Source organism: Heptranchias perlo, chromosome 1 (assembly GCF_035084215.1).
Source record: "Heptranchias perlo isolate sHepPer1 chromosome 1, sHepPer1.hap1, whole genome shotgun sequence".
Lineage (NCBI taxonomy): Eukaryota > Metazoa > Chordata > Chondrichthyes > Hexanchiformes > Hexanchidae > Heptranchias > Heptranchias perlo.
Window position 1 is genome coordinate 53,740,474 of NC_090325.1, and position 15,017 is coordinate 53,755,490.

Consider the following 15,017-nt stretch of genomic DNA (forward strand, 5'->3'; position numbering starts at 1 on the left):
CCATGCCAGTAAATTTTGACAGGCTATTTGACTGCAGGAGCATCATAGTTGATCTTGTCCTCAACCAGTGTCCCTACACACTCACTTGCAGCAGAGGAATCAGAAGTGGGATGCTTGGACTGCATGACCAACTGGATATACTTACCAACAACATGCATTTATATAGTGCCTTTTAATGTAGAAAACACAACCCAAGGTGTTTCATAGAAGCATTAAGAAAATATGAACATTGAGGCAAAGATGGAGATACTAGGAGGAGTGACCAAAATCCTGGTCAAAGAGGTGAGTTTTAAAGAGGGTCTTAAAGGAGGAGAGGGAGGTAGAGGGGTTTATGGACAGAATTCCAGTGTAGGTCCTAGGCATCTGAAAGCATGATTGCCAAAGGTGAAGCGAAGGGAGAGAGTGATAATACAGAAGGCCAGAGTCAGGGGAATGCAGAGCTCAGGCTAGAGGAGGTTACAGAGATAGGGAAGGGTGAGGCCATGAAAGGATTTAAACACCAGGATGATTTTTAAATTTGGGGTATTGGGCAACCAGGAGCCAATGTAGGTCAGTGAGGATTGTTTGAATATGTACTCTGTAGGGAAGCTCAAGTTCTGTTTTTCAAAATGAACAGATTTGGAAATGGCCAATTTTGTTGGCTGCTAATAGTGATGCATTTATGGCAAAAGGCCTCAGTTATGCAGCGTTGTAGCAATGGAAGTAGTATAAAGGTGTGTTAATATTGTTATAAAAATGATTGGAAATTTGAGTTGTGATCTAGATTCAAAATCTTCATCTTGGGTTTATCAAAATTTGACTATATGGTTCATGGAGCAAGCCTGTTTTGCAGTACTTTTTATGACCTTTGCAATGCTCTGATACCATTCATATGCAATGATCATATTACTGATTACTCTTTCTGCTTTTCTTTTATGTTTTTTTGAGAACAAAATGCTTTACTAACTGTTTTACAAGAGGTCATGTTTAAAATAGAGCAATTTACTAATAGTGAACTGCGCATTTGTTTTTGCAGCCTGCGAATGTTGCAGATTCACATGCTATATGACAGCTGTTATCAATTAAACATGTAAATGATTGCACCTGTTTTAAGAGGTCTATGTGGATAGTAATATCTTCAAGGTGCATTTATAAGCCCTTGTGTTTCAATCCCATAAAGTGAAATACTAGGTTTTGTATGTAATTGAGCAGTTATATCATAGTTTCTGTGTCAATACAACGTGGCTTGATGTAGAAACTGCAGTCTAATTCTGGTTTAATGTCACTGACCACTGATCTGAATTTTGCCAAGCAGTATTAGATCATCTAGAAGAGGGGGTGTCACACTAGGCTTCAGATCAGCTGCAGTACTGTTAATAGTGTCAGTTGCACTAATTGTAAACAATTTTACAACACCAAGTTATAGTCCAACAAATTTATTTTAAATTAAATTCCACAAGCTTTCGGAGGCTTCCTCCTTCGTCGGGCGGATGGTGGAAAATGAAAAAGTTCCACTAATGTTAGAACTTCATGGACATTCAAATTACAGTGAATGTTTGTTTGAATATGTAACATTTTGCTTTGGCTGGCGACAAGAACCATTGTAATGCAAGTAGAGGTGTTGAAGCCCTTACTGACCGTATAAGGTAGCATTTGCAAATCTACAGTCCAACTGGATCACTCCTAAATGAATGTAAAGACAAGCTTACAATTATATCCGCTAGCTTTAAAATGTGAAATATACATAGGGTCCGATGTCAAGTCAGTATTATGACATCAGTATTTTTTGCAAACTTTTTTTTACAGTAGCTGTGTGCTCAGTTTTTGGGGAAATTTTTTTCAAACCAGAACCCCTATTCTTTGTATCCTCCACTGGTAAAAATCCATTTTTACTGTTTTTAAATAAAAAAAATGTAGGTTAGTATTACATACTAATTGCATAATGAGAAAGCCTAGTTGTTTGCAAACATTCTAAAATATTAAAATGTTGTGTAGAACTGTCTCAATTAAATTATGGAAGCACGTTCCTCTCCCCTAGAATGAAGTCACCATGATTTAACATTTTGTTTGCTCTCTACTTCTTTGTTATAATGTTGATTTTGGTAGAAATATGCATTTTTAAACCAAATGATAAACTTAATGGGTTTTGCATTTTACAATCAAGGATAGAATTCTGATCAAATGTTTTTTTTGTAATAGTGTGCAGTTCAGATATTTAGACTTGTGAACTATGAAATTATTTAAAGGAGAAAGGCATTTTTCTAGTCAGATCAAATTATTACCGACAGATTTTGTAACCATTTGTGCTGGAGTGCCCTGATATTAAGTATATATTCTCCCACTTTTAGTGTACAGTGGTGACCTGTAGAAGTGTGAAGTATAGTGATGAAAAATGTATTTACTGCACATTATTCTTGAGAAGTTCTATAAGCTGCTTGTCACATGCTGAGATAGTACAGGTCTTGAAACATTTACCTGAGGAAGGAGAAAATCTCCGAAAGCTTGTGAATTTAAAATAAAATTGCTGGACTATAACTTGGTGTTGTAAAATTGTTTACAATTGAGATAGTACAGAGCATCATAACTTTTAATTTTCAGAAATTCTATGGGGAATTTGAAAACTCATTCCCCACACCAAAGTGCTTTCTCATCAGCAAAGCCAAATAAGAGGTTGTTTGATTGACCTGTTTATTGTTATACAGCTGCAAGGCAAGTGCATGATGTGACATTATTTCTAATGCTGCTTTTAACTACTGATCTGTAAATTGTGTCTGACATCTTTAAGTTGTGTTAGTTGCAAGTGTTACAGCCTGTGTATCAATAAGTTGTCATCTTGTTGCATCAGTGATTTTGACATAAAAGCCCACTTTGTGAGGTTCAAAAATGTCATTATTTTCTATTGGTCAGTAACCATTTTTTTCTTTTTCTATGATTTTAGGCAAAGGGGGCGGGTTAGGATGTGTTTTATTTAAAACAAATCAAAAAACGAAAATAAGTGTCAAATAATTTTATTAAAATGATTCAGGATGCACTGCAGCCCCTGCGGTGCCCACTGGTCGTGGAAAGCCTCAAGCGTACCAGCAGACGCCATGTGCTCCCTCTCCAGGGCCACTGGGGCACGGAGAATGCTGCGGAAGAGAGGCAGACGTGAAACTAATGGAAAACTAATTGGAGTTAGCCCAACAGGAAGATGTGGTGCAGTTTTGTTTTGATTTGAAAGCTTGAGACTTACTAGTATTAGTAGAGTCTGTGGCATATTTCCAAATATACAGACTTTTGTTGCTCTGCTTTACTGATCACCTATGTATTCAGTTGTAATCGATGCTTTTTCATGGGGAAAAAAAAGTGTGTAAATTCATTGTGTATCACTAAAGGCTTTTTAAATTTACAGTTCAAAAATTTGCCATGTTTGAACACCAAAGATTTTATTATAGTACATGAAGAATAGTATAATTATAAAAATTACCAGATCTTTTGTTTAAGTAAGGAAGTGTATGTTACTTTCTGTTTCAGTAAGGTTTGTATGTGGATGCAGAATGATCTACACACCCCAGATATTTTCTCTGTGTTCCTCTTTGTATGCAGTGGAAGCTTGGAAGGAAAACGGGAGCAAAAAAGCTATAAAGCCCTTCTGGAGGATCCATTGCTTAAATTTTCAGGCTTGTACCAGGAAACCTGTTCAGATCTCTATGTGACATGCCAAGTGTTTGCAGAAGGAAAACCTTTGGCTCTTCCTGTTCGGACTTCCTATAAAGCTTTCAGTACTAGATGGAAGTAAGTTTGTTTTTGGTGCTGAGATTTGTGTTTGAAATGGGTTTTGTTTAGAAAGAGGTTTCATTGTCTTGTCAAAGTACATACCAGCACCTTCCCTTTGAGACTTTAAATCTGTAAATAAAACATTTAACATAAGACATCGTGAAACATAAGTTTATGAATTAAAATTTTTTATCCTAAATCTTAATGTTTCACACAGCGCCACAGTGGAAACTCCAGACCATTACGCTAACAGGAAAATGCACCCAAAAAGCACTGTACACAGTGCCAGTTTTGCCCAGGAGAAATTGCGCTAAAGTTTCTGTGCAAACTCATTAACATAAGCCCGAATGTAAAATCTCCCATTAAACAGCGCAATCAATTCATGACTAGAACATGGCCAATGGGGGCTCAAGGTGCTGGGTGGGATAGTTTAAAAGGCAAGGAAAAAAGTTCCCCCTTCCAAGTGAAGGTCACAAGGTAAGACGCTTTTCTCTCCCTTCTTCGTTTTGGTCAGTCCTGCAACAAATGTCCTAAAAAGAAGCTTGCCTACCTTCCCTTTCTAGTTCTGAGAAAGGGTCAGAGCTCCAGATACTGATGGACTCGATACTATAGAAAGTACAGCGGTGAAATTTAAAAAAAAATTAGGAAAGCAAAGAGGGCAAGAAAAAAATATTGGCAAGTAAAATCAAGGAAAACCCAAAGATGTTTTATAAATACATTAAGAGCAAGAGGATAACTAAGGAAAGAGTAGGGCCTATTGGAGACCAAAAAGTTAACTTATGTGTGGAGGTGGAAGATGTTGGTATGGTTCTTAATGAATACTTTGTGGCTCTTCTCACAAAAGAGAGGGATGGGCAGACGTTGTAGTTAAGGAGGAGGAGTGTGAAATATTGGATGGGATAAATATAGTGAGAGGGGAAATATTAAGGGCATTAGCATCTTTGAAAGTAGATAAATCACCAGGCCCGGTTGAAATGTATACCAGGCTGTTAAAAGAAGCAAGGGAGGAAATAGCAGAGGCTCTCCAACATTTTCCAAACCTCACTGGATACAGGCGTGGTGCGGGAGGATTGGAGAAATGCTACGGTTGTACCGTTGTTTAAAAAGGGAGTGAGAGATAGACTGAGTAATTACAGGCCAGTTAGTCTAACCTCAGTGGTAGGCAAATTATTGGAATCAATTCTGAGGGACAGGATAAACAGTCACTTAGAAAGGCATGGAGTAATCAAGGACAGTCAGCCTGGATTTGTTAAAGGAAGGTTGTGTCTGATTGAAGTTTTTGAGGAGGTAACAAGGAGGGTGGATGAGGGTAGTGCGTTTGGTGCAGTCTGCATGGATTTTTAGCAAGGCTTTTGACAAGGTCCCACATGGCAGACTGGTCAAAAAAGTGCAGGCCCAAGGGAAAGTGGCAAGTTGGATCCAAAATTGGCTCAATGGCAGGAAGCAAAGGGTAACGGTTGACCGGTGTTTTTGTGACTGGAAGACTGTTTCCAGTGGGGTTCCGCAGGGCTCACTGCTAGGTCCCTTGCTTTTTGTGGTATATATTAATGATTTGGACTTAAATGTAGGGGGCATGATTAAGAAGTTTGCAGATGATACAAAGATTTGCCATGTCGTTGATAGTGAGGAGGAAGGTTGTAGACTGCAGGAAGATTATCAATGGACTGGTCAGGTGGGCAGAAAATTACATTGAATTCAATCCAGAGAAGTGAGAGGTAATGCCTTTGGGGAGGGCAAACGAGGCAAGGGAATACACAATAAATGGAAGGATACCGAGAGGTGTAGAGGAAGTGAGGGACCTTGGAGTGCATGTCCACAGATCCCTGAAGGTAGCAGGACAGGTAGATAAGGTGCTTAAGAAGGCATATGGAATACTTTCCTTTATTAGCCAAGACATAGACTATAAGAGCAGGGAGGTTATGCTAGAACTGTATAAAACACTAGGCCACGGCTTAAGTACTGCATACATTTCTGGTCACCACATTACAGGAAAGATGTGATTGCACTAGAGAGGGTACCGAGGAGATTTATGAGGATGTTGCCAGGACTTGAGAATTTGAGCTATGAGGAAAGATTGGATAGGCTGGAGTTGTTTTCTTTGGAACAGAGGAGGCTGAGGGGTGATTTAATTGAGGTGTATAAAATTGAGGGGCCTATATAGAGTGGATAGGAAGGACCTACTTCCCTTAGCAGAGAGGTCAATAACCATGGGGCATAGATTTAAAGTGATTGATAGAGGGGTTAGAGAGGAGCTGAGTGAAAAAATTTTCACCCAGAGGGTGGTGGGGGTCCGGAACTCACTGCCTGAGAGGGTGGTAGAGGCAGAAACCCTCAACTCATTTAAAAAGTACCTGGACATGCACCTGTAGTGCTATGATCTACAAGGCTACGGACCAAGTGCTGGAAAGTGGGATTAGGCTGAGTGGCTCATTTTTGGTTGGCATGAACATGATTGGCTGAATGGCCTCCTTCTGTGGCGGAAATTTTCTATGATTCTACTTGCTGAGTATTTCTAGACTTTTCCATCTTTATTCTGGACTTTCAGCAGTTGCAGTTTTTCTAGTCTTTGTGGACGTTTTCTGTTTTTATATGGTGGTAATGTCTGTTAAATGTCATGCCCTTGATCCATGGCCACACCTTTAGAAAAAAATACTAATGACTTCATGACAACAGGGTTACTAAGAAAGTAATCCGCAGTTCATTGGTGTGAAATTCTTTGGTCGTTATAAATTGATACTTTTTTTAATCGATGAATGTTGTTGCATGTTGTGTAGGCAGTTCAAGGCTGTTATCCCACTTACTGACTCTCTTTCCTTCCTGCTTTCATCTTTTTTCCCACTTTATATAATACTTGTAATGGAAACAGAGTAGCCCTGAAACAGTAGGAAAAGGTCAAAAAGACTTTGTCTAAATTTCCCAGTACTATCCATGCAATTTAGGATCTTTGGGGGAAAAATAATAATGTCCATTTTATTTTCTAGCTGGAATGAATGGTTAAAATTGCCTGTGAAATATCCAGATTTACCACAGAATGCTCAAGTTGCTCTCACAATCTGGGATGTTTATGGACCTGGAAAAGCTGTCCCTATTGGAGGAACTACTGTTACCCTTTTTGGAAAGTATGGGTAAGATGATCTCTCCACTAGCTGTGACTTTTGCACTTGGTTTAAAAATATGGTCTGAAATTTACTGCAGTGGTTATGTGGAGAATGGTAAAATGACTTTCTTATGCATTTTTTGCCCCAGAGCGATTCATAATTTTAAATAGAAAATATACTCCATATATTCCTTGCTACTCCTTCAAAGAAAATACTGTAAACTTTTTAAATGGCACACTGAAATAATTTTATCCATCTAATGTTCAGATCTGCATGGAGCACTTTTTTTGCTTGTGCACTTATGGAAAATTTCTGTAACTATAAAATATTTAAATATCTAGCTTCACAAAAAGGGGGAAACAAAATAAATTTGTGAACTTCTGCTCCAAGTTCTAGATTGGAGTGAAATGTGTATGGATGACAATGTTTTAGATATATAGCATATGTTAACGAGACTAAAAATTGTAGCCTTTTAAAATTTTTATTGAGGTTCAGAAATGTAGTAACCGAAGGTTCAGAATTAATACAGGCACCTAATAGTCAGAATTTTAAGTAGATGCATTTCAAAGTTGGCAGCGGTGGGGTTAATTGTACTCTATCCATTTTTAAAAAAAATTAAAGATGTTGCATTGGCTACAAGGAAACAATATGCAGAAGATCGTTCAAAATGCATTTTTCAGTATGAAACGATTTGTTACACATGGTGGTCAGCTTTGTGAAGGAACTCAGTAATCCAAAACTAAGACATGACTCAATATCATGAGTTGTCATGTGAGTGACCTCCACTGCTTGACCCTAAACTCCCCTCTCTAACCTGCAGAACTGTTAATTTGCTATTGCAAATTTGTTCAGACTCCACTGTATTTTACACTACTGATCTGGACCAAATATAGTTCAGACTAGCAATTTATTGTTCTCATAAACTTAAATGTGCTCGTGTTTGGCAGTCACTTTACAGTTTCAAAGTTAAAATGAAACATTCGCTACTTTCATTTCTTTAACTCCTAGTTTCCCCAGTCTTCAGATAAATAACTGAATGGGGTTGTTGCCTTGAAAAGAGCATTTCTTTTTTAAATTGAAGTGTTAATATTTCACTCAATACTGAATCTGCAAAGCAGTTTTCATACAGATAAATGCATAAGAATAGGACTAGATGGTGGCAAATGTTTTACCCCTGCTAAAGAAGAAAGCAATTAGCCAGCAAATTACTTGCTAATTAGTCTTCCCTTAATGTGGGATGAAGTTAGTGAGCACTTGGAGAGGAATAGGCTAGGTGGGGACAATCTGCATGTATTTATAAAAAAGCATAGCTTTTTAGTAAATTCTTTGGATACATGACTTTTTGAAAGGTGTGCGATAGGATGGTACATGAGACTTTTTATGGAAATGAAGGCACATGTTATTAATGGAATGTAGCCACAAGGATAGAGATCTCAGGAACAGAGATTTAGGAAAAATCAATGTTTTTATGTTTAGTGGGATGTGGGTAGTGGTGTGCTGCAAGGATTGGTGCTGGGAACTCTTCCATTTCCAAAAAAATTATTTGGACATGAATGATATTGAAGTTTTCTAATACTAACTCAGGCATGGCCAACTGACGACTACAAGATTAGATAGGAATGGGTAGCAGATGCAATTCAATGTCGAGAAATGTGAAGTACGTTTTGTGGGGGGAGAGGTGGTGGGGATAAAGAAGTGATGGAAAGTATACATTAAATGGTATGGTCCTGAACAGAGAGATGGGCTGAAATGTTTTTTACTGGTTTGTACATTTCTTATGGTATTATCCAGTACAGATACATGGACCTTTTTTAAAGGTAGGTGTACAGGTAGAAAAAGACAAAAGCAAATGGGATCCTGGGTTTTATACATGGGAGCTTTGTGTATGTAAAAACAATGTGATTTGTACAAGGCTAGTTAGTTAGGCCACAGTTGCAGTATTGCATGTAGTTCTGGGCACTCAATTGTAGGAAGGAAATTGAAACCATGTTAACTATCAATTGAAGATTTCCTAGGCTAATACAAAGAATTAGAAGTTATAGTTGTGAAAAAAAAATCTCATTTGGGGTATTTTTTCACTGCAACTGAGAAAGTTAAAGGGCGAATCTAATAGATTTTAAAAATAAATAAAACGTTTTGAGCAAACAGACAATTGTTTATTTCTGCTTGTAGGCAAATTGGTAAAACGACATAGACTGAGGATTATCTTGAAGAATGAAGGGAGAAATAATTTTTTTAAAGTGATATAATCATTAATAAAAATAAATCTCAAGGCTAATTCTGTGATCAGGCGCTCACAGAGCACGCAAGTCAGGAAATCGTGGTCCTACAGCCCGTGATTTTCTATCCACTAAAGTTAATCGTGGAATTAACCCTCTTTTGTTTTTGCTTCAAAAATACTTGATATGTTGTGTAAAGAAAGTAGCCAGAGGGGAAACATTGCACTTTCCATTTAATTCTATTTGTCAGAAGTTAATCACATGTGACTTGCCACTAGTGATTTATTCAGTTTTCTTATTTTTTGAATAAACTTTGATATTGAATTCATTGCATGTACCCTCTGAAACTAACTAGTTTTTAGTTGATTTTTGGTTGCTTATGTTGACTAGTTACTATTTTCCTTTTTTTTTGGTATGTGCTTTGTTAACTACTAATGTAACTGGCTACCTAATTTGCTCTTTCAGGATTTAGCAGATTTTCTCGTGACTATTAAACTCACAAAGGGAGCCATTGATAATCAGACATTACTGTTTCTTTTGATGCTTGATTTATATGCTGTGGATGACAAGCTGATTCAATTACATTTGTCAGTAATATACTTCCTCTTATGCTTTTAATTCTCAGCATGTTTCGCCAGGGCATGCATGATTTGAAAGTTTGGCCAAACGTGGAAGCAGATGGGTCTGAGCCTACTAAAACAGCAGGCAGGACTAGCAGCAATGTATCTGAAGATCAGATGAGCCGCCTAGCAAAGGTAGGATTTGTGCACTCCTTAAAAGTGTTGATATGTTGCATTCATAGGTAAAGAAGTAAACCGTTGTTTAAATCTACATTTAATTTTTATCGATCTGAGATCTTGAAAGGCTTTTTATTTTATATTTTCTCCTGAGCTCTTGAGAACTTTGCGGAAAGTCATTCGAGGGGTAAAAGCAATTTTGTATTCCTAAATGTGTGTCACAATGGCAAACTTTTTAAAATGTGCATGGTGATTTGAAAATGCCTTTTCTTTGTATGGTTTTTAAAAGGAGGATGTTTGTCAACTTTTTTTGTAACTGACCTAAGCAAAAGCTGTGCCTAAATCAGACATGAATGTCTGAAATGGTTCTACAAGCTTTTATTTGATATTGGACCTCTTGCTTTTTCCCTAGTGATCAAAAAAAAGTTAGAATAAGGAGGAGACATTCTTGGAGAAAGATAGTGAGTGTTAGTCAAATCTTTGATTTTACAGATGCAGAAATAGATTGAATATAGTGAAAAGGAAGAATAGGAGAAAGCATGATGCACTTCAACATGAAAAGTAAGTTGAAAGTAGCATAAAGCAGACTAAGAAAGGGAGTGGCATTAGCCACTTTGGTGGCTTGCATTTTATCAAGAAAAAAAAAGTTCAGATCAGGATGTAGAGCATGGGCGAGTGGCGAGATTTGGAAAATGTAATTTAGCAGCAAATTGTTTAGAGAGATGAGTGCTGGTGCTTATACTTTCATGTTGGTCCCTGATTAGGTGGCAACTTTATGCTTGTTGCAAACTAAATTTGGAGGTTAAAATGGGGCACAATTAGTTCAGGTATCACCTACAGAAAAAGGGCTCAGGACTCCATACAGCTAAGATATCTCCGTATGCACACCAACCCGGAGTTCTATTTACTGACTAGTTACATTGCTGGAAATGAAGGATCCACTTTTCAGACACTTAGGAAATCAAGGGATATGGGGATAGGGCGGGAAAGTGGAGTTGAGGTAGATGATCAGTCGTGATGTTATTGAGTGGCGGAGCAGGCTCGAGGGGCCGTTTGGCCTACTCCTGTTGCACGATCTTATGATCCTGCTGTTGAGGATAAGAATTACAGTAAGATTTTTTTCAAGAATCCTGAGACCAATTATTAAATTGAAGGCTTTTAGCTCTGGAATTAATGGCTAGTAATTCAAGCCTCCGATCATATTCTCATCGTCCATGGCCTCAGCCCATACTGTCTCTGACTTTAGCCTTTTGTGTATGCTCCTACTGGTGGTGACAGAACCTTCATCTGCTTTGGCCCTGCTCTCTATAATTTCCTCCCTAAACTCTTCCACCTTGCGCTTCTCTTCCCACTTTTGAAAACCCATTTTGACCCATCTTTTAGTCGCCTCTCATCTTGGCTCGGCAGTTGTTCCTTGATTCTTGCTTTTTTTTCCCCCTACTTTTTGCCCTTTTCCCTCCAACCCATAAAGTGCTTTGGAATGTTTTGTACATTAACGGCATAATATATTGTGGTCTGTTCTGCATCTATTTTAAAAACCACAGAACAAAATGCCTTAAAATTATAAACTTTCCAAACGGATAAGAGAACTGATAAAGCTACAGTGCATACTGTAGGAGTATCGGGGGCAAGAGCATGACCAGTTTGATTTAATGTTGACTGGTTGCTTATCCCATCTGCGCCACTATGCATGAGTGCTCATTGGAGGCCGGTTGTCTCCTTACAGGAAATTAACCCCAGGTTGCTGCCGTGTGAGCTTACTTGTGGCTTTAAAAATAGTAGCATTTGCCAGGACCCTCAACCATAGGTAGTGAGGACACCAGGGTCTAGGGAAAAAAATAAAGGGCATTATTATGTTCAGTAATAATTGAGAGAAGTATTGGGGGGCGGGGGGGGGCGGCGCAGCGGCGGTGGTTGGAAGCCCAATAAAAGAAAAGATTTTCTGTAAAGCAGTTGTTTTCGATGCTTTCTCAACAGACATCGTATTGATAACCAAGGGTTTTCATCCTAGTTGGGGTATCTACTTTTCAACCAGATGTTCCTGTTTGCATTGAGTCGAGGAATTTTGTGCACAAACTTCAGATTTAAAATCTGATTGATTTAAGTAAACCGCAGACTGCATTTTCCTGTTAAGTATAGTTAATTTCATTGCTTTACTTTTTAAAATCTCATTTATACTGTAAGTCTTGCATAAGGTGATCTGGATTTACAGTAGTGCTTGGGTAACTAGTTGAGAATGCTAGTCTTTCAGCACAAGGTGCACTGACTGCAATATATTAGTTTTAAAAGTTAAGCACAGGAATTGAAATGACCTTTTGAGTGACCTGCCGCAGTATTTTTTTTGTGTTTCTGTTGATTGAACAGATCTGATCCCATTGATTGTTTTCAATCAATGGAAATTTTACTGGTAGCTGAGCATAGTCCCATGTGAATGTGCTGCCTCTTCACCCCTTCTGAATTCTATGGAAGCTGGTAGTATAATCTTGGCTGCTGACTTGCATTGCTGCTAAATGCGCTCTTGTTACTACATCACTAGGTGGGGAAAATTGGGTCAATAAGAATGAATTGAATGATTTGACATCATTCTCAGCTAAGAGCTCCACTGCATAATGTTGGCTTTGGGTCTGCAATCATTAACATTTCACAGCTGTTACTAACTAACTGATTGATAGATACTAATTCCGGCCTAAGCAGCTAGGTATATATTGGTGATTGCATAATTTTGCTGACTGGTGTGAGGGAGGGGTTAAGGGAAACAAACAGTTTGCTCATTTCAAGTCGGTTTATAAATTCAGCACTGCAGTGAGTCTCCGATGGGTGAGGCAGAAACTGAGTGAGTAAGAGTTTGAGCTTAAGGGAGTTTGGTGCTGAGTGGGAGTTCAGGCGCAAAATCTGGACAGGTCAAATAAGAGGTGGTTTTGTCACATTCAGGAGGGATAGCACTAAGATGGAAGGATGATGGGGACAACTAGTAATATGTACAGCATACATGATCTGGACCTGGATCTTGATGACATCTTTGGAGGGAGGAGGGGAGATAGAGAGAGGGGCTACACTCGCATGAAGTGTTAAAAGATTATAACTCTGAAGCAAAAATGGCTGAGCTTGGAATTGTTATCTGTATGCAACATAAGGAATCAAGTAAGTTTATGCTAAACCTTTATAAATCACTAGTTAGGCCTCAGCTGGAGTATTATATCCAATTCTGGGGACCACATGGAAGGACGTCCAGGCTTTGGAGAGGGTGCAGGGGAGATTTACTAGAATGATACTGGGAATGAGGGACTTCAGTTATGTGGAGAGACTGGAGAAGCTGGGATTGTTCTCGGAGCAAAAAAGGTTAAAGGGAGATTTAATAGAGGTGTTCAAAAATTTGAAGGATTTTGACAGTATGTAAGGAGAAACTGTTGCCATTTTCAGGAGTATTGGTAACCAGAGGGGGCAGATTTAAGATAATTGGCAAAAGAACCAGAGGGGAGATGAGAGATTCTTTTACGCAGGGAGTTGTCATGATCTGGAGTGCACTGCCTGAAATTCAGTAGTAACTTTCAAAAGGGAATTGGATATATAATTGAAAATGAAAAATTTGCAGGGCTATGGGGAAAGAGCAGGAGAGTGGAAATAATTGCACAGCTCTTGGAGCTGACACAAGCACGATGGGCCAAATGGCCTTCAGTGCTGCATGATTCTATGATAAAACTCTCCCCGATCCACATGGAGCACACGTTTCCAATGGTGGCCATCCCACACACAGGGAGACGGTCAGAGTTGGATAATGAAGGGGTGGGCGGAAGAGAAATGGGTGACCACCTGCAGAGGGACATACATTGAAAGTGGAAGGGATTCCTGAGCTTCTAGAATTGTCTAAGTATATTCTTGATACTTGTAAAGCAGACAATGTTGGTGACTCAGGGAGGATAGCCAAGAGCAATCATTGGAGCAAAGAGCTACCCTAGGAAAAGAGGCAGACTGAACAGGAAAAGAGGATGGTGGTAGTTTCAGGAAATTAATATATAATTTGGGGATAGATTTTTTTTTCAGTAGTGGCAGAGAGTCCCATATGTTCTGTTGGCTCCCAGGTGCAAGTGTATGGGGAATAATGGAGTAACTCTTGGGAAGGTGAACAGCCAGAGGGTGTGGTTCACATGGGAATCCACAACATAGGAAATAGCAGATTCAGGGGAATGGATTTAAGGTGCAAGACCTCGGAAAGTAATCTAGATTACCACCCTTGCCATATGCTGAGACAGATAAAGTTTATGAATGTATGGCTTGAGAGATGATATAGCAGGGAAAGGCACAGTTTTCTCAGACATTGAGGCCATTTCTGGGGAAGGAGGAAGCTGATCAGGGCTTCACCTCAACTGGACAGTTAATCATAACACGGAGAAGGTAAATTGAGCAGTAGATTTTAAACTAGTATTGCAGTGGGAGGGCAATTGAAGGCTTGATCATGGATAAAGTAGGGGTTGTTGGCACAAGAGAAAATAGGGAGCACAAAGGTCACAGTTGAAGGCAGAATGAGTGCAGGCAAGGTGACAATTAACATGGGTTCAGTGCAGGAATACACTGTAAAGGGTGATAGAAAGGATAATTTGGGGGAAGTTGCTCTTTGTCGGAGAACTTAATGATAAAGTAAGCAAATTGGAATTGGGTACAGATAAGATGGAAATGTTGTGGATTAAGTTAAATGACATCAAGGGGAAGAATTTAATGACTGGATAACTTGAATTTGTTATAGGTTAGCGGGTCAAGTTTAGACCTAAAACTTAAAACTCAAAAGTATTTTCAACACAATTGTTATGGAAGACTTGAGCTTACTGGAGATAAATAGAGAAGGTTACAATGAAAGGAAAAGATAACATTTTTCTGGACATGATGATGGCCTGTTACATGACATAAATGATTAATGAACCTACAAAGGGGAGGTGACATTAGATTTGATGCAGTGTAATAACCAGACAATGCTGCAGCAGGTTACAGTGAGACCACCTTGGAAGTAGTGACCAGAATATAGTTGAATTTAGCCTCAAGCTTATACTAAAAATAAGAGGTACTACACCAGCTCTTAACTTTCCTAAAACAGGTTTTGATGGAATGCAGAGCAAGCTGAAAGAGGGTAGACTAGACCAGAATTTTAGAATAGAGCAGTATAGAGGAAAAGTGAGATACTTTGAGGAATACACAATTGTTAATACAAAGTAACTATAGAACCACTTGGCAAGCAG

The 15,017-nt window shown here is 38.7% G+C and overlaps 1 protein-coding gene across 2 annotated transcripts in view; it reads left to right on the plus strand.

Moving 5' to 3' along the window:
- Window positions 1-6,777: 6,777 nt before the first annotated feature.
- pik3c3 (phosphatidylinositol 3-kinase, catalytic subunit type 3) overlaps window positions 6,778-15,017 on the plus strand; it is an 80,761-nt gene continuing 72,521 nt past the window's right edge. For both annotated transcript variants that reach the window (XM_067985253.1, XM_067985260.1), the window contains exons 1-2: window positions 6,778-6,860; window positions 9,678-9,807. In XM_067985253.1, coding sequence (XP_067841354.1) covers window positions 9,679-9,807 — 129 coding nt within the window. In that variant the 5' untranslated portion in view covers window positions 6,778-6,860; window position 9,678. The remainder of the gene's footprint in view (window positions 6,861-9,677; window positions 9,808-15,017) is intronic.